Consider the following 25,723-nt stretch of genomic DNA (forward strand, 5'->3'; position numbering starts at 1 on the left):
ATTATTACTGACTCAGAGATACGGTCCACAGCGCCACGGATAAGAGCCTACCAACTGAGCCCGGCTTAGACTCCTCAGAGGCAGCCGCTGGTGAGGTGCTGCGAACGAGGAATAGTTAAGTGACACGTCTGTCATGAAACACAGAGGGAATCGGCACCTCCTGCAGATGGAAGGAACTATCTGCAACCTCTTGTGCCGCAGCCTCGTCCAGAGTGGTGTCATGTCCCCGGGTTTATAACTCCTGCACTTGTGCATAGAAGGTGGTACGAAAACATCAGTCAAGTGCACGGCTTGACTCTCCCTGTCCCCTTTGTGTGCCGTACAGGGGCTGGTGAGCAGGAGGTTGACAGTTGCCTAAGGCGATAGGGGGGGAATTGTAATGTGGATTTTTTCTATTTTTCTTTTTTTTCTTTTTTTTTTTTTTTGGTGATGGGTGGGTATATAAATAAATAAGACACACAGCTGCTATTTACAGATATCTTCTTTCCCTAGTGTGTGCAACAGACACACTCAGCGGAATCCAAATTCTCTCTACCAAAGCAGGAAGTGGAGGGTTGAAGGAGTGGAGGCTGCCGTCAAGAGTGAAGCTTTACTGCCTCCCAGTGGAAGAAGAGAGAATCACCACTGTCACAGTCACACTGGAGCTTTGGTTTGCTCTATGAAATATTATCTGTGGGAGCAAAGGTATGATGGATGGATGGATGGATGGATGGATGGATGGATGGATAGATAGCCCTTTCATGCATGAATTATTAAATCAAAATCATGCCGTTAACTTTTTTCTGATGTATTTTATTTTGAAGGAGTTAGGCCTTGGCATGCACCAAGAAATGTTAATTAACAAATGAAAATGGCTGACTGACGTGCTCTGGTGCTTTCTACAGTAGACTGATACTGGCATCGTTCAGCTGACATGGTGCTGAAGTCGTGGATGTGATTCATGTGGATGAGCGTTACTTGGTCGTTCAACATTATTGTTCATTTTATGAAGAGTATTTTCATAATTTCGGATGTGTGCGAGCCCCGGCTGTGGCCTTTTGATGCACCCTTATGCAATTTTTTCCCCACCGTAATTATCTTCTCTGACCTCATGCTGACCTCCTTCATTACATTGCCTTAAACCGCTTATGTTGAAGGCCATTTAGAAAATGTCTTTTCATTTGAGGCTTTATGTTCCCACCACTTTTCGACACAAAGTGAAAGCGGTTAAATCCTTTTATCAGAAAACCAGTCAGGTATTTTTTTTTTACTAAATAAGGGATGTTAGGAATACTTAAATAGAAATAATAATGTTCTTTTTTTGTGACAGAAAATATGCACCAAAGGATAAATTCTGCCTATTGAACCTTTATTTAGATCTGAATCTGACTGGAATTTAATAAAGCTATTCAAGTGAAAATTATATCACAATTTTAATAAAACATACAAAATAAGGCTGAATCGAAAAAGGCAGAATTTACCCTTACATCCACTAGAGAGGAGAGAAAATAAATGTAGCAGAAACATATTGATATTTTTTAATCTATTTTTTAACCTGTCTGGTTTCTGATTTAAGACGATTTAACATTTATCCCAGACGTATTTGGTGCATCTCCTCTTCCCTCTGCCATTTTGAATGTATGACGCCATAACTCAAAATGACAGAGATACAAAGATAATGTATTTATTTGGTTATTATTTACAGGAACAGTGCACAGCCTCTCAGCTGCTCCAGAGTTAGCTATAAGCCAATTTACATCTGGAGTCACTGGCCAAGAGACCGAGACAACATCTCTGTAATAATTAAATGGGATTGTGGACAAGGTTTTGGGGATCCGCCTCCTGGTGATCGGCACATGGTACTCCAGCTTACATAATTAAAAGTGCGTGCATGCATGAAAGGGATAGATAGAGATGGTTTTTCTGATTTTGTTGGGAAAAGAACTGAAAGGTGTGCAGAGCCCTGACCTCAGCCTTCAAACACCTTTGGGATAATTCAAAATGCAGACTGCATGCTGGGCCTTATCGCCGGACATCAGTTCCTATCTCTAGTAATGTTCTTGTCACTGAATGGGAGCAAATTCCAGCAGCCAGGTTCCAAAGTCTGAAAAGCCTAAAACTAGAAGAGTGGAGGCTGTTGTAGCAGCTTCCTGATGCCTCTGGTTTTGTGTTCAGATATTTAGTAATCACTTAACATACGCAGGTACGAGCCTGACTAAGACGACCTGGGTCGTGGAGAAGTGGCGTTACATGGTGCAGCATTCCAGCTTATGTAAGCTTCTGTATGCATGGCAGCCAGTTATGATTCATATAATTCACTTAGCATGCACATGTGGGGAAATAAATTCATATACGGTACAGGCCTATACTTAGATTGCTTGGTGAGCGTGGGCTTTGATCCATGCAACAGCCAACATGCTCGTAAACAGACGTCTTATCAAAGCCTCCTTTGATTCTGTGGCCAGTGAACCTAAGGCTACTCGTTTTAGGTCACACTTACAAGCAGCATTAGATGAGTGGAAACTGATGAATTCATTAAGTCAGTCCTCTGTTTGAACCCAATTTTGAGGCACTTTGACCTCATTCTTAATATTCCCATGTGACCTTCTACGCTACCCGCTGCATCATTGATAACCTGCATATGAATTAATTACTTAAACCAACACAATGTAACTTGTAACTATATGCTTTCTTCTGTAACTTCTGTAACTCCATGTTGATGTCAGATCACAATGAGCAAAAACAAACTGGCTGCAGATATTTAATAAAAGATTGTTGATATAAAAATGCTTCAAATACTCAACCAATCAAAAAATGTTATGCATCGCAAGTCCTTCACCTGAAGTTCCTGTACTTTTGGAAAGTACTAACCTCCAGGAGGGTAAAATAATGTGAGAGAGTTCCTCCAAAGGTTGTCATGATCCTGTTTTTGTTGTTCTCTTATTTCCTGTTTTATTTTGAAATTGTGCCCTCATGTGTCGTGTGTTGCTTTTCAGTTCCTCCCTCTGTGATTTTCCCTCCTCCCAGTGTTTTTCCGTTCCTTTCCCTCACCTGTCCTTTCCCCGCCTCCCTCCACCTGCAGCTCATCCCCTCGTTAGTGTGTCTGTATATAGTCTTTGTGCTCCTCTTGTCTTTGTCAGTTCGTTTTCTCCTGTGTGTCCCAGTGTTTCAGCCCAGCTTCCTCCAGTGCTATGTAGCGTTTCTCAGTTTGACCTGATGGTATGTACTAGTTTTTTGTTCCTTGTGTTTTCATTGATTTGTACTTTGCTTTTGTTGCTACTTTGTGTTTTAGTCTTTTTGACTCATTTCTGGTTTTCCTGGATTCTTGTTTTTTGTGTATCATTCAGCTTTTGTTTAATAAAGCTCTCCTTTAGTTCCTGAATCCTGTCTGCCTCCTGCGTGTCTCTGCATTTGGGTCCTACCCTTCTCTCGTAGTTGTAACGAAGGTTCCTATAGTCCCCAGGGGAAAGTTCCTGCAGGGGCGACATGGATTTTGAGTGAATGGGCCTGTATTAAAACTACATGTATTTTGATATATTTTTGTAACCTTAAAGCAACATTATGTAGAAATTGGCATTTTTGTGTGATTTGGTGCCCCCCCCCCCCCCCCCCCACCACAGTTTTTGAGTGTGCCACTGTTGTAAATACAAATCCCAGGTCTGCAACTATGTGTCAGGTGCTAACTACAAACAAAACTCATTACATCGTAACAATGTTATGTGTTGAAAACTTGTATGTTGAAGTAAACATGTATGTAACACTGTGATCCAACTCCTCACTGAAGGTACATAGTGCAGAAACAAGTGATGGGAGGGCAGAGTGGCTGAGACAGACACCATTCACTCTGTTACAGACACTATACCATCAAAATGATCCTGAAGCTGTTATTTTAAGGTAAAAGAAAGTTACATAATGTTGCTTTAAGAGAGAGCACATTAATGTTGTTTCTGACAATTACAGGTATCGGCTCAAATTATCTCTTCCATCTGTCAGGACATCAGGTTCAACAAATCCACTACTCGGATGTCAGCTGTTACCACTACAAGGTAGTAATCAGTGCAACAGGACCAAGGAAGGAAAGCAGGTTTTGCATAAATCAATACTTAACGCCGCCGCCAATAGATGATTGCGATCAGGCTGCATCACCGTTTTAATGAAGACTTTGAAATGGCGGGCGGAATCAAAGAAGAGAGTCTTCTTAATGGTGGAATAACAACTACAAGATTATTTAATAATTAGCCAGAATGTGATCAAATTTGCATCAGTTTTTACATCTCTTTGATGCAATAAATGAAATGTATGCTTGTTCTGTATGAGCTATATTATCAGGGAGGAAAATAATTAAATTATCCATCAGGAGATGTTATTACATTATCGGGCAGTTAATTACATTAACATATTTTATCACATTCTGTACTCATCATCTAGAGCGACTATAAATCTGGCACGTAATTGCTTTGCGCAGTGCACACACGTACACACACACACGCACACACGCACTTACAATAAATGGACAAATAATCTCACTGACCCAGGAGGACATCTGAAAACATCTGAGGCCTGAAGGATTTACTGTACCTGCGGTGAGTTAATTTACTTGTGCTCGGTTTACAGCTGAAAAGAGGAGAATAAAAATACAGCAGAAGTAAATCCAGCAGGCAAGGTTTACTCCACCCACACCATGTTGGATTGGTCTTACAGTTGACCTTTTATTAACAAAATGCCCAGTACCAATTAATCTTTCCTTATAAAGTTTACAGGCTATATAAGAGCGGGATATCCCTGAATTTAAAGAAAACAGCTGGCATCATGTGCACATAAAATATATATTTGCATCAAGTTTATTACTGAAAAATATCACATGAATGAAAAGACATAAAAACTGTAAGAGTCTGAGCTCGCTGCCATGATTGGAAAACTTGTAGTCATGTCTTTGTAAAGTTGTGTCCGGCTGAGTCCAACCATCGTGGAGCGGTTGCTGTTGAATCACAGAACGAACACGCACGCACGCACGCACACACACACACTACAACCTCCAACTTCCTGAAACAATCATGAATTGACAATTAAAAAAAAAACAACAAAAAACTTTGTCACACAAACTGAGTGTCTAAGTGAGTTTCTTTCAAATTGAGTAAAAAACCAAACATTTATATTATTCGTGGCGTTATCTTAAAGTGCCTCCCTGTAACATTTTGTTCACTTTACATATATTAATCACTTTTTTATTGGCCGTATGTGAGCAGATGTTAATGTAACTTTTAAAAATTAGACCTATCCCGTCTCTCTCGGCTGCCTGTGGACGATTTGACAAGAGGTCATATTCTGCTTTTTGAGTTTCTGCCTTTCCGTTATTGTGTTATGTAGTATTTTTGTGCAAGTTAAAGGTCTGCAAAGTGAAAAAGCCCAAAGTCCACGCCAAAGAAAACACTGTTCCTGCACTGCCTGAAACACCTGGTTTGGAGTCGAGCCTTTACCTGCGTAACTTGTATAAAATTTAATACACTCCTGGAGTCTTGTTTAAGATCTTGTCTGTTATCTTTCCATCTGCTATTTTCTTTTGCTTTTTCTGCGGCGTCAGATGCAGACAAAATGTTTGGATTACCTTCAGCTGTTCGGTTTGAATCTCCAGCAGCAACACAACTAAACAAAGGCTGCTTGTTGTGTTTTGCATTGTGAGGTAAACTCTTCACCTTGCAACCTCTGGAGACATTTCTGTGGCTCTCTTCTAATTTCCTCCTAGTTGTCTCCAGTGTGAAAGTGTGCCTTGATTGATTGTGTCAATTACAGGAGCTTATTTCAAAGGAGCGGGAGGGGCTGTGTTGCTGCTGTTGCTCTCAAGTAATAGTCAATGGATGTCATAGATTACTTAAAGCTCTTTTAAGTCTAGCTGCAGTTTGTATAGCCTATTAAAAATACGGACCAACTGGGACATAAATTACTGAGGCTACAGCTGCTACAGAAATCCTTTTATCTACAAGGAAGCAGACAAAAAATCTGAACACAAATAAACACACGGTCAGTGCAACTAGAACATTGTGATTAATGTACAGCATTATGCATCAATCAACCTTCACTCCATTTCACACAACATTTTATTTTTATGTGTTTTTACAGATGGAACATTTTTTTTCACTAGTTCTCAATTCATGAAAGTTCTCAAGAGAATGTAGACTCAGAGACTTAGACAAAAATTGAAATAAGTATTTCTTTTCTGAAAAGATTTTTTTTCTGAAAAGCAACTTTCTGAAAAAAGTTATTTAAGAAAAAAGAAATCAGAAGAAAATATTTTTTCTGAAAAGAAAGATTCAATATAAAAGAAGTTTCATGTGTGACACCAAGTGGAAAAACACATTTCTAGAGATTTTTTTCCGGAGAATGTGTTTTCATGTGTGAAAAAGTTATTTTTGTGAAAAAACTTATTTTTAGTTGCAGATTATGTTGTTTGTTGTGTTGGCCTTGTTCTCCCTCTGAAGCAAAATAAATGCTACTTTGAACGTGGCTCCTCTGTGACACTGGCTTTCTTTTGGGGGTGGAAAGAACTGGGAGACACAAATCATGGTATGTCTTGGGTTCCCCTAGACCAGTGGTGTGACGGGGGGTAAAAGTCAGGATTTTCAGAAGAATTTTAAAAAAGTCAGAATTTGGGGGGAGGTTAGAATTTTGAAGAGAAACTTTTTGGGGGTAATAATTTTCTGAAAAGTAACTTTTTCGGAAAAGTAACTTTTTCTGGAAAGTAACTTTTTTTGAAAAGTAACTTTTTTTGAAGAGTTACTTTTTCTGAAAAGTAACTTTCTGAAAAAAAGTTATTTTAAATAAAAGAAATTCAGGGAAATGCATCAGGTTGGACCTGCTGATTGGCTTGCTCAGCTTGATTGCTGACACAGGATTGGTCAGAGGGAGGAGAGGAGCCCTTTTTGAACCGCCAGCTGACTGCAATCTCCATCTCCACCAACCTTCCACTTCCAACATGGACCAGTGTCTAGTCTGACTCGTGTTCTGTTTGTGATGTATACTGAATAAACTGATTAAACCGATGTAGGAGTTGGGTAAGATTTTGTCTTTTGTGTATATTTCTGATGTGTGGCAGGAAGTTAGGGGTAAACGGATTATGTTGTTTGTTGTGTTGGCCTTGTTCTCCCTCTGAAGCAAAATAAATGCTACTTTGAACGTGGCTCCTCTGTGACACTGGCTTTCTTTTGGGGGTGGAAAGAATGGGGAGACACAAATCATGGTATGTCTTGGGTTCCCCTAGACCATTGGTGTGACGGGGGGAAAAAAGTCAGGATTTTCAGAAGAATTTTTAAAAAAGTCAGAATTTGGGGGGAAGTTAGAATTTTGAAGAGAAACTTTTTGGGGGTAATAAAAGTTGGAAATTTAAGAGTTTGAAACCAAAGTTGGAATTTTTTTTATTCTGAAAAGTAACTTTTTCTGAAAAGTAACTTTTTCTGGAAAGTAACTTTCTGAAAAGTAACTTTTTTTGAAAAGTAACTTTTTCTGAAAAGTAACTTTTTTTGGAGAGTAACTTTTTCTGAAAAGTAACTTTCTGAAAAAAAGTTATTTTAGATAAAAGAAATTCAGGGAAATGCTTCAGGTTGGACCTGCTGATCGGCTTGCTCAGCTTGATTGCTGACACAGGATTGGTCAGAGGGAGGAGAGGAGCCCTTTTTGAACCGCCAGCTGACTGCAATCTCCATCTCCACCAACCTTCCACTTCCAACATGGACCAGTGTCTAGTCTGACTCGTGTTCTGTTTGTGATGTATACTGAATAAACTGATTAAACCGATGTAGGAGTTGGGTAAGATTTTGTCTTTTGTGTATATTTCCGATGTGTGGCAGGAAGTTAGGGGTAAACGGATTATGTTGTTTGTTGTGTTGGCCTTGTTCTCCCTCTGAAGCAAAATAAATGCTACTTTGAACGTGGCTCCTCTGTGACACTGGCTTTCTTTTGGGGGTGGAAAAAATGGGGAGACACAAATCATGGTATGTCTTGGGTTCCCCTAGACCAGTGGTGTGACGGGGGGAAAAAAGTCAGGATTTTCAGAAGAATTTTTAAAAAAGTCAGAATTTGGGGGGAAGTTAGAATTTTGAAGAGAAACTTTTTGGGGGTAATAAAAGTTGGAAATTTAAGAGTTTGAAACCAAAGTTGGAATTTTTTTTATTCTGAAAAGTAACTTTTTCTGAAAAGTAACTTTTTCTGGAAAGTAACTTTCTGAAAAGTAACTTTTTTTGAAAAGTAACTTTTTTTGAAGAGTTACTTTTTCTGAAAAGTAACTTTTTTTGGAGAGTAACTTTTTCTGAAAAGTAACTCTGAAAAAAAGTTATTTTAGATAAAAGAAATTCAGGGAAATGCTTCAGGTTGGACCTGCTGATCGGCTTGCTCAGCTTGATTGCTGACACAGGATTGGTCAGAGGGAGGAGAGGAGCCCTTTTTGAACCGCCAGCTGACTGCAATCTCCACCTCCACCAACCTTCCACTTCCAACATGGACCAGTGTCTAGTCTGACTCGTGTTCTGTTTGTGATGTATACTGAATAAACTGATTAAACCGATGTAGGAGTTGGGTAAGATTTTGTCTTTTGTGTATATTTCCGATGTGTGGCAGGAAGTTAGGGGTAAACAGATTATGTTGTTTGTTGTGTTGGCTTTGTTCTCCCTCTGAAGCAAAATAAATGCTACTTTGAACGTGGCTCCTCTGTGACACTGGCTTTCTTTTGGGGGTGGAAAAAATGGGGAGACACAAATCATGGTATGTCTTGGGTTCCCCTAGACCAGTGGTGTGACGGGGGGAAAAAAGTCAGGATTTTCAGAAGAATTTAAAAAAAGTCAGAATTTGGGGGGAAGTTAGAATTTTGAAGAGAAACTTTTTGGGGTAATTAAAGTTGGAAATTTAAGAGTTTGAAGCCAAAGTTGGAATTTTTTTTATTCTGAAAAGTAACTTTCTGGAAAGTAACTTTTTTTGAAAAGTAACTTTTTTGAAAAGTAACTTTTTTTGAAAAGTAACTTTTTCTGAAAAGTAACTTTTTCTGAAGAGTAACTTTTTTTGGAGAGTAACTTTTTCTGAAAAGTAACTTTTTTTGGAGAGTAACTTTTTCTGAAAAGTAACTTTTTTTGGAGAGTAACTTTTTCTGAAAAGTAACTTTTTCTGAAAAAAAGTTATTTTAGATAAAAGAAATTCAGGGAAATGCATCAGGTTGGACCTGCTGATCGGCTTGCTCAGCTTGATTGCTGACACAGGATTGGTCAGAGGGAGGAGAGGAGCCCTTTTTGAACCGCCAGCTGACTGCAATCTCCATACCCACCAACCTTCCACTTCCAACATGGACCAGTGTCTAGTCTGACTCGTGTTCTGTTTGTGATGTATACTGAATAAACTGATTAAACCGATGTAGGAGTTGGGTAAGATTTTGTCTTTTGTGTATATTTCCGATGTGTTGCAGGAAGTTAGGGGTAAACGGATTATGTTGTTTGTTGTGTTGGCCTTGTTCTCCCTCTGAAGCAAAATAAATGCTACTTTGAACGTGGCTCCTCTGTGACACTGGCTTTCTTTTGGGGGTGGAAAAAATGGGGAGACACAAATCATGGTATGTCTTGGGTTCCCCTAGACCAGTGGTGTGACGGGGGGAAAAAAGTCAGGATTTTCAGAAGAATTTTTAAAAAAGTCAGAATTTGGGGGGAAGTTAGAATTTTGAAGAGAAACTTTTTGGGGGTAATAAAAGTTGGAAATTTAAGAGTTTGAAACCAAAGTTGGAATTTTTTTAATTCTGAAAAGTAATTTTCTGAAAAGTAACTTTTTCGGAAGAGTAACTTTTTCTGGAAAGTAACTTTTTTTGAAGAGTTACTTTTTCTGAAAAGTAGCTTTTTTTGGAGAGTAACTTTTTCTGAAAAGTAACTTTCTGAAAAAAAGTTATTTTAAATAAAAGAAATTCAGGGAAATGCATCAGGTTGGACCTGCTGATCGGCTTGCTCAGCTTGATTGCTTGACACAGGATTTGTCAGAGGGAGGAGAGGAGCCCTTTTTGAACCGCCAGCTGACTGCAATCTCCATCTCCACCAACCTTCCACTTCCAACATGGACCAGTGTCTAGTCTGACTCGTGTTCTGTTTGTGATGTATACTGAATAAACTGATTAAACCGATGTAGGAGTTGGGTAAGATTTTGTCTTTTGTGTATATTTCTGATGTGTGGCAGGAAGCTAGGGGTAAACGGATTATGTTGTTTTTTGTGTTGGCCTTGTTCTCCCTCTGAAGCAAAATAAATGCTACTTTGAACGTGGCTCCTCTGTGACACTGGCTTTCTTTTGGGGGTGGAAAAAATGGGGAGACACAAATCATGGTATGTCTTGGGTTCCCCTAGACCAGTGGTGTGACAGGGGGAAAAAAGTCAGGATTTTCAGAAGAATTTTAAAAAAGTCAGAATTTGGGGGGAAGTTAGAATTTTGAAGAGAAACTTTTTGGGGGTAATAAAAGTTGGAAATTTAAGAGTTTGAAACCAAAGTTGGATTTTTTTTATTCTGAAAAGTAACTTTTTCTGGAAAGTAACTTTTTCTGAAAAGTAACTTTTTTTGAAAAGTAACTTTTTTTGAAGAGTTACTTTTTCTGAAAAGTAACTTTTTTTGGAGAGTAACTTTTCCTGAAAAGTAACTTTCTGAACAAAAGTTATTTTAGATAAAAGAAATTCAGGGAAATGCTTCAGGTTGGACCTGCTGATCGGCTTGCTCAGCTTGATTGCTGACACAGGATTGGTCAGAGGGAGGAGAGGAGCCCTTTTTGAACCGCCAGCTGACTGCAATCTCCATACCCACCAACCTTCCACTTCCAACATGGACCAGTGTCTAGTCTGACTCGTGTTCTGTTTGTGATGTATACTGAATAAACTGATTAAACCGATGTAGGAGTTGGGTAAGATTTTGTCTTTTGTGTATATTTCCGATGTGTGGCAGGAAGTTAGGGGTAAACGGATTATGTTGTTTGTTGTGTTGGCCTTGTTCTCCCTCTGAAGCAAAATAAATGCTACTTTGAACGTGGCTCCTCTGTGACACTGGCTTTCTTTTGGGGGTGGAAAAAATGGGGAGACACAAATCATGGTATGTCTTGGGTTCCCCTAGACCAGTGGTGTGACGGGGGGAAAAAAGTCAGGATTTTCAGAAGAATTTTTAAAAAAGTCAGAATTTGGGGGGAAGTTAGAATTTTGAAGAGAAACTTTTTGGGGGTAATAAAAGTTGGAAATTTAAGAGTTTGAAACCAAAGTTGGAATTTTTTTTATTCTGAAAAGTAACTTTTTCTGAAAAGTAACTTTTTCTGGAAAGTAACTTTCTGAAAAGTAACTTTTTTTGAAAAGTAACTTTTTTTGAAGAGTTACTTTTTCTGAAAAGTAACTTTTTTTGGAGAGTAACTTTTTCTGAAAAGTAACTCTGAAAAAAAGTTATTTTAGATAAAAGAAATTCAGGGAAATGCTTCAGGTTGGACCTGCTGATCGGCTTGCTCAGCTTGATTGCTGACACAGGATTGGTCAGAGGGAGGAGAGGAGCCCTTTTTGAACCGCCAGCTGACTGCAATCTCCACCTCCACCAACCTTCCACTTCCAACATGGACCAGTGTCTAGTCTGACTCGTGTTCTGTTTGTGATGTATACTGAATAAACTGATTAAACCGATGTAGGAGTTGGGTAAGATTTTGTCTTTTGTGTATATTTCCGATGTGTGGCAGGAAGTTAGGGGTAAACAGATTATGTTGTTTGTTGTGTTGGCTTTGTTCTCCCTCTGAAGCAAAATAAATGCTACTTTGAACGTGGCTCCTCTGTGACACTGGCTTTCTTTTGGGGGTGGAAAAAATGGGGAGACACAAATCATGGTATGTCTTGGGTTCCCCTAGACCAGTGGTGTGACGGGGGGAAAAAAGTCAGGATTTTCAGAAGAATTTAAAAAAAGTCAGAATTTGGGGGGAAGTTAGAATTTTGAAGAGAAACTTTTTGGGGGTAATTAAAGTTGGAAATTTAAGAGTTTGAAGCCAAAGTTGGAATTTTTTTTATTCTGAAAAGTAACTTTCTGGAAAGTAACTTTTTTTGAAAAGTAACTTTTTTGAAAAGTAACTTTTTTTGAAAAGTAACTTTTTCTGAAAAGTAACTTTTTCTGAAAAGTAACTTTTTTTGGAGAGTAACTTTTTCTGAAAAGTAACTTTTTTTGAAGAGTTACTTTTTCTGAAAAGTAGCTTTTTTTGGAGAGTAACTTTTTCTGAAAAGTAACTTTCTGAAAAAAAGTTATTTTAAATAAAAGAAATTCAGGGAAATGCATCAGGTTGGACCTGCTGATCGGCTTGCTCAGCTTGATTGCTTGACACAGGATTTGTCAGAGGGAGGAGAGGAGCCCTTTTTGAACCGCCAGCTGACTGCAATCTCCATCTCCACCAACCTTCCACTTCCAACATGGACCAGTGTCTAGTCTGACTCGTGTTCTGTTTGTGATGTATACTGAATAAACTGATTAAACCGATGTAGGAGTTGGGTAAGATTTTGTCTTTTGTGTATATTTCTGATGTGTGACAGGAAGTTAGGGGTAAACGGATTATGTTGTTTTTTGTGTTGGCCTTGTTCTCCCTCTGAAGCAAAATAAATGCTACTTTGAACGTGGCTCCTCTGTGACACTGGCTTTCTTTTGGGGGTGGAAAAAATGGGGAGACACAAATCATGGTATGTCTTGGGTTCCCCTAGACCAGTGGTGTGACAGGGGGAAAAAAGTCAGGATTTTCAGAAGAATTTTAAAAAAGTCAGAATTTGGGGGGAAGTTAGAATTTTGAAGAGAAACTTTTTGGGGGTAATAAAAGTTGGAAATTTAAGAGTTTGAAACCAAAGTTGGATTTTTTTTATTCTGAAAAGTAACTTTTTCTGGAAAGTAACTTTTTCTGAAAAGTAACTTTTTTTGAAAAGTAACTTTTTTTGAAGAGTTACTTTTTCTGAAAAGTAACTTTTTTTGGAGAGTAACTTTTCCTGAAAAGTAACTTTCTGAAAAAAAGTTATTTTAGATAAAAGAAATTCAGGGAAATGCATCAGGTTGGACCTGCTGATTGGCTTGCTCAACTTGATTGCTGACACAGGATTGGTCAGAGGGAGGAGAGGAGCCCTTTTTGAACCGCCAGCTGACTGCAATCTCCATCTCCACCAACCTTCCACTTCCAACATGGACCAGTGTCTAGTCTGACTCGTGTTCTGTTTGTGATGTATACTGAATAAACTGATTAAACCGATGTAGGAGTTGGGTAAGATTTTGTCTTTTGTGTATATTTCTGATGTGTGGCAGGAAGTTAGGGGTAAACGGATTATGTTGTTTGTTGTGTTGGCCTTGTTCTCCCTCTGAAGCAAAATAAATGCTACTTTGAACGTGGCTCCTCTGTGACACTGGCTTTCTTTTGGGGGTGGAAAGAATGGGGAGACACAAATCATGGTATGTCTTGGGTTCCCCTAGACCAGTGGTGTGACAGGGGGAAAAAAGTCAGGATTTTCAGAAGAATTTTAAAAAAGTCAGAATTTGGGGGGAAGTTAGAATTTTGAAGAGAAACTTTTTGGGGGTAATAAAAGTTGGAAATTTAAGAGTTTGAAGCCAAAGTTGGAATTTTTTTTATTCTGAAAAGTAACTTTCTGGAAAGTAACTTTTTTTGAAAAGTAACTTTTTTGAAAAGTAACTTTTTCTGAAAAGTAACTTTTTCTGAAAAGTAACTTTTTTTGGAGAGTAACTTTTTCTGAAAAAAAGTTATTTTAAATAAAAGAAATTCAGGGAAATGCATCAGGTTGGACCTGCTGATTGGCTTGCTCAGCTTGATTGCTGACACAGGATTGGTCAGAGGGAGGAGAGGAGCCCTTTTTGAACCGCCAGCTGACTGCAATCTCCATCTCCACCAACCTTCCACTTCCAACATGGACCAGTGTCTAGTCTGACTCGTGTTCTGTTTGTGATGTATACTGAATAAACTGATTAAACCGATGTAAGAGTTGGGTAAGATTTTGTCTTTTGTGTGTATTTCTGATGTGTGGCAGGAAGTTAGGGGTAAACAGATTATGTTGTTTGTTGTGTTGGCCTTGTTCTCCCTCTGAAGCAAAATAAATGCTACTTTGAACGTGGCTCCTCTGTGACACTGGCTTTCTTTTGGGGGTGGAAAGAATGGGGAGACACAAATCATGGTATGTCTTGGGTTCCCCTAGACCAGTGGTGTGACGGGGGGAAAAAAGTCAGGATTTTCAGAAGAATTTTTAAAAAAGTCAGAATTTGGGGGGAAGTTAGAATTTTGAAGAGAAACTTTTTGGGGGTAATAAAAGTTGGAAATTTAAGAGTTTGAAACCAAAGTTGGAATTTTTTTTATTCTGAAAAGTAACTTTTTCTGAAAAGTAACTTTTTCTGGAAAGTAACTTTTTCTGAAAAGTATTTTTTTCTGAAAAATAACTTTTTTGGAAAAGTAACTTTTTGAAAAAAAGTTATTTTAAATAAAAGAAATTCAGGGAAATGCATCAGGTTGGACCTGCTGATTGGCTTGCTCAGCTTGATTGCTGACACAGGATTGGTCAAGAGGGAGGAGAGGAGCCCTTTTTGAACCGCCAGCTGACTGCAATCTCCATCTCCACCAACCTTCCACTTCCAACATGGACCAGTGTCTAGTCTGACTCGTGTTCTGTTTGTGATGTATACTGAATAAACTGATTAAACCGATGTAGGAGTTGGGTAAGATTTTGTCTTTTGTGTGTATTTCTGATGTGTGGCAGGAAGTTAGGGGTAAACGGATTATGTTGTTTGTTGTGTTGGCCTTGTTCTCCCTCTGAAGCAAAATAAATGCTACTTTGAACGTGGCTCCTCTGTGACACTGGCTTTCTTTTGGGGGTGGAAAGAATGGGGAGACACAAATCATGGTATGTCTTGGGTTCCCCTAGACCAGTGGTGTGACGGGGGAAAAAAGTCAGCATTTTCAGAAGAATTTTTAAAAAAGTCAGAATTTGGGGGAAGTTAGAATTTTGAAGAGAAACTTTTTGGGGGTAATAAAAGTTGGAAATTTAAGAGTTTGAAACCAAAGTTGGATTTTTTTTTATTCTGAAAAGTAACTTTTTCTGAAAAGTAACTTTTTCTGAAAAGTAACTTTTTTTGAAAAGTAACTTTGTTTGAAGAGTTACTTTTTCTGAAAAGTAGCTTTTTTTGGAGAGTAACTTTTTCTGAAAAGTAACTTTCTGAAAAAAAGTTATTTTAGATAAAAGAAATTCAGGGAAATGCATCAGGTTGGACCTGCTGGTTGGCTTGCTCAGCTTGATTGCTGACACAGGATTGGTCAGAGGGAGGAGAGGAGCCCTTTTTGAACCGCCAGCTGACTGCAATCTCCATCTCCACCAACCTTCCACTTCCAACATGGACCAGTGTCTAGTCTGACTCGTGTTTTGTTTGTGATGTGTACTGAATAAACTGATTAAACCGATGTAGGAGTTGGGTAAGATTTTGTCTTTTGTTTATATTTCTGATTTGTGGCAGGAAGTTAGGGGTAAACGGATTATGTTGTTTGTTGTGTTGGCCTTGTTCTCCCTCTGAAGCAAAATAAATGCTACTTTGAACGTGGCTCCTCTGTGACACTGGCTTTCTTTTGGGGGTGGAAAGAATGGGGAGACACAAATCATGGTATGTCTTGGGTTCCCCTAGACCAGTGGTGTGACAGGGGGAAAAAAGTCAGGATTTTCAGAAGAATTTTTAAAAAAGTCAGAATTTGGGGGGGAAGTTAGAATTTTGAAGAGAAACTTTTTGGGGGTAATAAAAGTTGGAAATTTAAGAGTTTGAAACCAAAGTTGGAATTTTTTTTATTCTGAAAAGTAACTTTTTCGGAAAAGTAACTTTTTCTGAAGAGAAAAATTTCGAGGAAAAAAAAGTGAATTTTGGGGGGAATGTCAGAATTTTGAGGAGAAACTGTTAGGGGGGAATAAAAGTCAGAGTTTTGAGAGAAATTTGAAACAAAAGTTGGAATTTTCAGAAAAAGTTTAGGGAAAAGTCAAAATTTGATGGGAAAAAGTCAGAACTTTCAGAAAACGTTCAAAAAAAGGCAGACTTCTCAGAAAAGTTGAAAAAAGTCAGAATTTTTGTTTTTATTTCAAAGTGTTGCCTTTAGTCAAACACCTCATAGAAAGAGAACACACCTCACTTCACACTAAATGTTTATTTACAATCCATCTTTCGTACATTTACTGCCTAGAAATATGGGGCAGGCTGTAACATTCAAGGCACAGTTGAATCCTCCAGACAATGCACATTTGTTCATGCCACAAACAAAATGAAATTTGGAATGTAAATAATGACAATGTAAACTATCAAAGCAGTAGAACAAAAGGCATTTAAAATGAACAAGTAAACTTTTTTTACTGGATATTATGGCTTCAGCAGAAAATATACAAACCCAAAAATATGTATATTTGGAAAATATCACTGGTATCTTTCTGTGCTCAAAATTCTAGGGACATATGTGTAAGAGATAAAGTAAACTAACAGCTCCGACATGAATGGCAAAAAATGTACATACTTTATAATTTTGCTCAAGCAGCACCATGTATGATTAACAAAGCATCCTTCATCCATTTTGATGTAAATCTTTTAGTTTACTCTTGAGTGACAATGAAGTTGATGTCAAAATCTTTTCACCAATTCTCAAAACAGGAGACAGTAGACTCAGAGACTCAGAATATGGATCTCAGCAAAAAATTCATGTGTGGAACAGTGAAAAAAAAATTTCTGGAGAATTTTTTTCCAAAAATGTTTCAAGAGAATTTTGTATGAAACGTAATGTTTTTCTTTTAATGAAAAAATCCAGGAGTCTTCTTCTTGTGTGAAACGAAATTAAGTTTCATGTGTGAAGCTGAGTGGAATATTTTCGTTTCTGAATTTTTTTTCATGTCTCAAGTCAGAAAAACAGGAGTGTGTTTTTACAGATGGAAAAAATTAAGGAACTTAGGATGATCCTGGCAAATTTTCACAGAAATTAACTTTAGACACAATATGAAGCACCACCAGCATCTTTAAATATATATTCTGCTTCTGAGAATGGTAAACATCTCAATTTTAACTCTTCACATAAAATTGCACAAGCTGCTTGACAAGAAACTTAGCAGTTCAAACCAAGACTTCCCATTTGTAACACTGGCAATAAAGAATTTATCAAACTGAAATACAACTGCAGAAAAGGTTCCTATGAGAACAAAGGTTTCTATCAGTTTGTTAGTTCTGATCTCTTCACTTGTGGGTTATATCACATTGCATGGTTAACAATTAGACCATGCAATACATTTTTACTGTGAACTGACTTGGATGTACAATACTAACAGAACACTACAGCTTGTACCAAAGTAGAAAATGTTTTACTTTCTTTTCTTGCCTTTAATGTTAAGTACTTTAAGAAAAACGTAAGCGGTGGATAAATTAATAAATTCACAAATATGCAACCGCATTTAAAAATGAAATCAGGGCATCAAAACATCTTTTACTCATCTTCAGCCCTCCACCACAAAAACAAAGTTATAAAGTCCTCAAATGATGGTGCTACATTGTAACTGCACATACTCTCACCAGAAACAAAAGCATTGGTGAAGTGTTAACAAACATGTAAATCCACTAACAACGATTTAAAGTGGAGATAAAACGGTTTCCTTTTTGTTTGCCTGTCTGTTACATTCATAGAAAAATCACAAAAAATCTCTGCTGGCAACAGAAAAAGCACGGATGATGATTCTGGTTTATGGTCCTCAGGCAACAAACTTGTTCTTGGTTGTGGAGCTGCTCTTTATGGCCGTGTCTGCATGTGACTGATATCCGATGATCACTTTTGGCGGAACGCCTAATCTCTCTTTATACACACGCCTACAGAGGCAGGGAAAGAAAAAAGACGTGTAAAGCACATTAGCAAATGCTAAAAGAAAACATTTTTAAACCTTCATATGTGACAAACGACACAAGAAGCCCTACAAAGACAGGCATGTATAATAAATTATCTCTATTCTCCTTCAGTAGCACAGAGGTTGTCCACTGATGCTGTATCTTCAGACATATTTTGCTCAACAGGGATTTCCTGCACAGCACTGAAATACAGAATTATTAGGGCCTAAATCCTTGGCGTGTAACTTTCTGTGTGTAGTGTAACAATCTCTTCAAAGTCCTAATACGGACAACTACACTGTGTTTATGAGCTAAAAGAGAAATTATTTCTTTGTTACTACAGAAGATTCTGAAGTACAGTTTCACCAATTCATCTACACAAGGCATTTTGTTGAAGCAGTCATATGCGCTGTTTAATGTAGTCTCAAAGGTTGAATTTAATCTTGAAATGTCAACTTTATTCTCAACATTGACTGTATTCACACAATTGTATTTAAACTTTATTCTCAACTTTTTTCTTGAAGTGCATAATGACAAAAAACCTCATTTTTTCTCCTCACCCCTGGCCCTAATACTCTTCCATACTGACACCCTTAAATATGACACTGGGGTTTTCTTTCTTTCCAGCTCTTGAACTAACTGGGTATCTATCACTGTAAAAGGAGTGTAAAATTCAAGTAGCTCATTTCAGCTACAGGGGTTTAAATACTCGTAAGTAAAAGTTACACACAACATTTGTACATGTGTAAAAAGGGCTATTGGCACGTTCATCAATATGTTTGAGTTACCCTATGTGTGTGATGGCTTCTTTGTTTTCGTAGTCCGTGGTCCATATTGCGATTTTGTCTCCTTTGGCTCGGACGTTAATGACGGCTCCACAAACGTCGTCACTGTGGTCGTCAAAGGCTTCACCGATAAGACACAAGAGCTGCAGGAAAAACAGACATTATTTCCAAATGCCTTGAAATTGGGGAGCAGTTCCTTTTTAATGGCAGACATTTTGACTTCTCACAGGAGGAAAAGCACAGGTGTTACTCTTAACAATGACTCAAGTTTCCCAGGAAGCCATGACAGGCCACAGTGTGCCAGCATGCACTCTGGAAAATGACAGCATCTTTCACAGAAGATCATGCTGAGCTCGGTGTGTGGATTGACAGAGGTGTACTGCTGTGTAGGAGCGCCTCCTCCAGTCTTCTTCATTTATTTATTTTTTCCTTTTGGCTGCAAGTAATGTCAAAGCAATTTCATTGTGCTTTTTTTATACCAACATTATCTTACAACAGACAGATTGAAACATTAAACCCCTGTACGTTACAAGATATGAAAGTATCGCCTTGAATTCTGTTTTTGTAATTATTTTGCATCTGCTCCAAAGTGTGTAAGACACTGTGGGGGTTACAGCTGAAAGAATAAGACTAAGCTTGTCACAAATGCCATAAAAATAAATCTCAGCAACACTTTACTGTAATGGAATAAACGTATGTAGTTAAAGTCAGCTCTACTCGTGCCCTAATGATGGGGCCGTGATATTATAAGCCTATTAATTTACATATTCGCACAGTTGATTTTTTCTGACAGCTGTAACTGTGCTGCTGTCAGCCTGGATTATGTGTTTAACTTATTTTTCTATTCGTCTAATATATAGCTTGCTTTTTGTTTGTAACATATTCCAGTCTGCTGCCAGTAGTAGTCCATATTTGCGAGTATTCATACACTGAAATCACCTCCCCTTTGTCATTTTGTTTTTCTTGTCATTTATTCACCTTTTGTGCTGGGAAATAAGAAAAAAACCTTTAAAAGCAACTGCTTCAAAAGCACCTTTAGCCTGCTATACAACAACCTACTCAATAATATGCATTTATATAGCCTTACAAATGGATTGCAGGGATGTCACAAGCCAGTAGCTCACAACAGATAAACACCGGCCACTGCCACCATTGAATTTCAGTTAACTTGCTGATAGGGGGCGATATTGGTGCATCCCTAGATAAGACATAAAAAGGTATCACTGAAGTAATCAATACTCGACAGGACTGAACATACCGTCTCCAACCAGAACCGATCCAGGTCTGCTTTACGCTGCTGCTTGGACAGAGTTATCAGCCAGCGGCCACCTCGTCGATTCTGTTCATCCTCCCACATCGGCTCAATCCCATCCTGCATCCAAATAAAGGTCAAAGTTTACAACACTATAAATATTCCACGATGAACGAAGGCTTTAATTTGTAAGTTTCCCCTTTAGATCACGACCAAAGGTAATTAAGTCCTCAAGTTCTGTTGTTCCTCTAAAAGCATAAACTGAATTAAAAAATTAATCTGCAGATCATTGCAACAGTCAAGAAACAGCTGGTCTTTTTAAATATGCATTTGGTAACCATGTCTGCATGTAAATGTGGCAACTGCAGTAGCATCTGACAGCAGGAACTTGTCACCACCACAATGCATTACAAGATGCCACCTTTCCATCCTCTGTTCCCAACTACGTAACATTATTTATGACAGATGAGATCCAGTTTCAGTTGTGACTGATGCTCATAACTAATCCTTTATAGGCTCATTGTGGCCACTGGAGAAGATGAAGTGAAGTGAAGTGCAGCCTGACTTGGTGCAAGTATCTGGAAAAAACTATGTTTTGATTCTCCCTACCCAATGAACACATGTATCACTGATGATGGAGGCTCACAAATCAGCAAAACTCAGATGAATGAATTACCAACAAGGCCATGAAAGTCCAAGTTTGCCAGTCTTGGTTCCTTTGTAGTTCGACAGTGAGGGCTATGAACTGACCGGAATTATAAAACACAGAAAGAAAATTGTATTTCATTTTGGTTCTGTGAGGCACAGGAAGCTCAGTTTGCTGGTTTGTAGTCCATTTGAGGGCTCAGCCACACACACGTCATTGTTACTGATTGAGACTTGACTTCACAGGTCATGCGAAGCCATGATGCGACATGCCTTTGCCACCGGATGTCACAGTTTTATTTGCCCCTTCGCTCGCATAGAATGAAGTGAACTGCATTGTTAATTCCTTGAACGTGCGAGAGTGCACCAACGTTGTCCTGTCCCCCTAAATTAATGTGATTATCTATTAACATGGGAAGTTGAGACAATTCAGAGTTTTTAGTGGGTATAATTATACATTGTCGAAAGACAGTTATAAGAGCACTCTTACCTTGAAGAGCGAGTAGTCACAGCCAGACAGCAAGTTACTTGATAGCTGAATGTGATTGTATAATCTGTAAAAGATGGAGGATATTTTATGTAAAAGTATGTTACAGAAAACCTTTAAGCAGCATAACTTCACACATCACCAACGACTGCCAGTAGGACTGAAGATGTAGGAAAACGTTGTTTGGTACACACCCAAACATCATTATTTTAATTTAAATTATGACGCAAAAATGATCATTTCCATTCACCGTAATCATGAATAGCTCTGATGTTGTGCAATTCTACATCTTTTAATGCAGACATGTGCAGCATATAGCGATAATAAACTTACGCCCAGAAGTCTTCCACAGTGTCAAATTTGGAGATGAGACGAAGATTAGATTGCCATGTTTTGCTTTTGTCGTTCTTGAAAAACCAAAGAGCCCACCTGCAAATCAAAGAAGGGTTAGACTGACAGCATGCTTTCCCTCATTTGTCATGTTGCTCATTAACAACTTGTTTCACTGGAGGAGATGTGCAGAGTCACAATAAAACTACTGAACCTGATATAAGGGCGAGATCATCCTGCTCAAACCCTAACGCCTTTTGAGTGTCTTAACTGATAAGACAAATATCATGTGACCAATAACTCTTCAATGTCCCATCATTAAAAATCTGAACTGTATTAATGCACTTGTTCATCATGTTTTCTGCATGATAACTTTTTGACTCTACTTGCTGGGGTAAAAGGAGTGAAACTAGACTTACTTGTTCTGTAATGGATGCTTGATGTACGATTCAGGACTCACAATCTTTTGAATGATTGCATTGTTTTGTTTCTTCTGAGGATTTGCCGCAACTGAAGAGGACACCTAGGAAACACAACGGTACAAAGACGCATTGAAACTTTCAGAGAATTGTCAATAAAAATGTTTCTAATGTGCCATCTGTGATGACAGCTGCTGGCACCGTTATGCTGCATTTAATCATCTAACTTGTCTTTAGTTTTATTGTCGTAATTGAAATTTTGAAAAAAAAAATGTTATGTATATGAGAGTATATGAGAGTGGATAGGAGGGCTGTAAATAATGATTATTTTCACTGTTGAGTAAACCTGTTTGGGCTATAAAATGTGAAAAAAGGCAATCAGTGTTTCCTTACACCATAGATGAAACCCTCAAAACATCTGGTTTGTTCAATTTACTGATGGAGTAAAGAAAACCAAAAATATTGACATTTAAGAGGCTGAAATGAGGATTTTTCCTAAAAAAAATTAAACCATTTAATCGATTCTCAAAATAGTGGGTGATTTGTTTAATAATTAACGGATTACCTGCTGCAGCTTTATGGGGTATTTAAGTAGTTTTAAAGGAGGAATGTGCATTTTTTTGTATCGTTTACTTTTGTTGTGTGTTCTTCTGTATTACTTCACTGCTTCTGTGCATTTTGGATGAAATGGATTTTGATAAAGTACATTTGATTTGTTTTGACCCTTATCCATGAGGCCGATATTAAAATCTTGAGTTTGCCTTTGTGTTGCGGTCTTTGGACAATCTTAAACTATTTTTGCATATAACTTGACTAAATTTGGCCACGCCATCCCACCCACCAAATGTAACAGGGACACATTAGGATTCATAAACCAACCATGCTCAGACCTAGTTTCATAATATTCATCCAGGTAGAACAACATCAATATTAAAACCATTCCTTGGTCCCTCGTCAATCAATATAAAATCTACAGCCAGAAATCTTGGTGTCATATTTGATTCCCAACTGAACTTTGAACCACGTCAGTAATCTCATTACTTCCATCTAAGAAACATTAATAAATTTAAATCAGTGCCGTTTTCCTAACTTAGAAAGGCTCATTGAAAACTTTGTTTTTCATGCCTCGACTTTTGAAATGCACTCTAGAAGTCAATCCTCTGTGGCTCGGCTTCAGTATTATTTTAACACAGACTAATCGTAGGTCCCCACGTTACTCCTATTCTCTCCTCCCTTCACTGGCTGCCTGTTAAATTCAGGATTTATTTTAAGATAACTTTTAAAGCCCAACACGGTCTGGCGCCCAGTTACATTACTGAACTATTGACTCCCTACGCTGCAAATCAAATCGCAACCTAAGATCATCCAACCTACCCTTGCTGGACGAACGTGGGTCAAGGCCGGTGACCGAGGGCGAACAGGGTTTAACTATCAGAGCTCCAAGACCAGGAAAAACACACTCCCTGTTTTGGAGGTCATTGCTTAAAACATATTTCTTTTGTATAGGAAAGCCTTTTTTATTGCTGATCTGTAAATTTTACATGTATTCTAGTGTTTTACTTTTTATTCATTCTTATCCATTTCAATTCAAAACTATATTGTGGACTCACGGTCCGGATAAAAGACATTGCTTAAAATAAATGACTTACAAACTCACAATAAAAGAGCTTTTAAATCTCTTAAAAACAGTAACATTGTTGCCTTACAAAGACACAGCTGACTAACTGGAACTGGTGGCGTGAAGTGCTAAACCTTATATCTGCAATAAAACCAGGATGATTTTATTTTCAGACACATTGAAGGTGGCAAATAAATTTATACATAAGATTTCTTAAAACAGATTGGAAAGTACCGACTCCTGCAGCAATGAACTTTAAAACACTATGGTGGCCTGTGTTTTTAATGTTTTATCTTAATACATTCTCTGAAGCACTTTTCACCTGCCAATCTTAACTTGTCTTTTATTCTCACGTGTCCTGTGAACCCTATTTGAACTTGTATTTCATGTGAAGCACTTTGTAACCTTGCTGCGATGAGTAAAGTTACTGTTATTAGCTCAACATGCAGCTCAGGACAGCAGCAGGTCTTAGCTCGCATGTGTTGCACGTCTGTCGCTGCAGCGGTAAAACAAAGCGTCGCCCCCGCTGCTAGCTCACGGTTAGCTAGCTGTCTGCGGAGGTCGGCACCGGGTTGTGGAGCGACGCTTGGAGGCGGCTGACATTCATCCGAGCATCAGAGTTAGTTAGTTAGTTAGTGTCAGGGTACCGACCCGAGTGTCCGCTCCGTCAACACCGCGCTTTCACCCGGTGTCAGTCCCCGAGGTCACCGCACTTCACAGCGGTTAACACAAACGTCCTCACCGGCGTCGGGTGTGAGGAGCGACTGTGTTCATCTTCAGTCAGTGTTGTCCTGTTACCTGCCGGAGGTGGACAACAGGGACGTCTACACAACTACTGGAGATGTCTGTCTCAACAACCCGTCGTTGTGTTTCATCGTTCATGTTTTCACAGGGGATAAAAGCAAACCAGCGCTGAGGGACTCGGGCAGCGGTGTGTCGCTGTGCACTCACCACCAGAGCGGTCGCCATCTTCTGGAAATCACGCTCAACTTTTCTGTCGACCGTTAAAATAGTGACTGTGATTGGGCCATCTGGTACTATCACATCGCGCATGCGCAAGAGGATGAAGCGCACGTTGATCCAGGGTTTGTTTGGGACTCAAATGACCATAATCACTAATCAATAATTAAAAAAGTCCCACCTTTATCTGAGGAAGTCATCTGCAATTGTCCTTGAAGTGATAAGAAAAGATCACATGAATTAAATTACATGAACTCAAATCAAAATCAAATCAATTTTATTTACATAGGCCAAAAATCACAGTCACAGTGCCTCAGTGGGGTTTACAGTCTGTACAGTGAACAACACCCTCTGTTCTCAGACCCTCGAATAAAGTGAGGAGAAACTTTCCATATTAAAAAAACCAAAAAACCTTTAACGGGGAAAAAAAGATGGAAGAAACCTCAGGAGGTGCCACAGAGGAGGGATCCCTGTCCCGGGACAGACATGCAAGATGTTTCATGTACAGACCAGAACAACAACATCACAGTTTACATATTTCATAGCTAGATTGCCTGATGCAAGTCAGTTATATAAAATATATGAGAGGAGTGTGGACCTGGTGACCTGGAAAACAACAGGCCACGCGAGATAATTAGCAACAAAACCCATCAGAACATAAAAAGATTTAAATTTCACAGAAGTACAGATATAAGGAGATAGTAAAACAGAAGAGAGCAATGATCCATGGGAGCCCAGGGTGATGACGATCCAGACCTCTCAATGTGTGAGGCAGCGGGAGCCAGGAGGGAGAGAGAGGCTCCCGGGGGCCGTGGTCCAGCAGAGAGGAGCCTGAATGAAAAGAGAGGAGGAGGAGAAAGCTAGAGAGAGAGGAGAGCGAGAGTAATAGTCCATCATACTTGTGACCGTTATCTGGACATTTCTTTAGTGGTTTTCAGAAGTATTCATGTAAAGCAAGAGATTATTAATAAACTGAATTATCCCCATCTTTTACCAATATAGCTGATAATACTCAGGAGATCAGGTTGACTTATTTAGCCCTTGATCAAAGTCACAGTCTAAAACATTATCACACTAGACTCGAAAACATCAAAGTCACTTTTTTTAGATTGTAAAACCTAACGAGCACACAGATGAGATGATACGGATTCAAAAGTCCACGACAAGCCACAAAACCAGTGACAGTTTACTTCGGCAAAAGACATTAATATCTTTTGTTACTTAACATACACTACTCAAAATTATGGATATTGGGATATGGGTGCATGAACCCTAACTCCATGTTCCCAAGGCCGTGAGACGCTTGAACTCATCCTCAACACTCCACTGCCAATTTATTTCTTTTTTTAAATGTAGCAGGACATACG

The 25,723-nt window shown here is 38.6% G+C and overlaps 1 protein-coding gene and 1 long non-coding RNA gene across 3 annotated transcripts; one reads left to right on the forward strand and one right to left on the reverse strand.

Annotated features, from left to right (window-relative positions):
- The first annotated feature begins 3,125 nt into the window (after positions 1-3,125).
- LOC311257150 lies at positions 3,126-4,348 on the forward strand. Its single transcript, XR_014622586.1, has 3 exons — positions 3,126-3,198; positions 3,764-3,873; positions 3,973-4,348. It is a non-coding gene; the product is annotated as an uncharacterized lncRNA (long non-coding RNA).
- Positions 4,349-16,135: 11,787 nt separating this feature from the next.
- On the reverse strand, positions 16,136-24,417 carry eif4ea (eukaryotic translation initiation factor 4ea). Of its 2 annotated transcripts, none has more exons than XM_084352589.1 (7): positions 24,348-24,417; positions 21,779-21,882; positions 21,363-21,458; positions 21,033-21,096; positions 19,904-20,017; positions 18,649-18,788; positions 16,136-17,845 (listed from the first exon to the last, which is right to left on the reverse strand). In XM_084352589.1, the coding sequence occupies exons 1-7, from the start codon at positions 24,363-24,365 to the stop codon at positions 17,731-17,733; spliced, it is 651 nt and encodes a 216-aa protein (XP_084208715.1). In that variant the 5' UTR covers positions 24,366-24,417; the 3' UTR covers positions 16,136-17,730. The 2 variants fall into 2 exon arrangements, with proteins under 2 accessions (XP_084208715.1, XP_084208714.1); XM_084352588.1 differs by lacking the exon at positions 24,348-24,417 and adding an exon at positions 24,195-24,327.
- Between the last annotated feature and the right edge of the window lie 1,306 nt (positions 24,418-25,723).

Source organism: Pagrus pagrus (genome assembly GCF_965226575.1).
Source record: "Pagrus pagrus genome assembly, chromosome: 5".
NCBI classification, from domain to species: Eukaryota; Metazoa; Chordata; class Actinopteri; order Spariformes; family Sparidae; genus Pagrus; species Pagrus pagrus.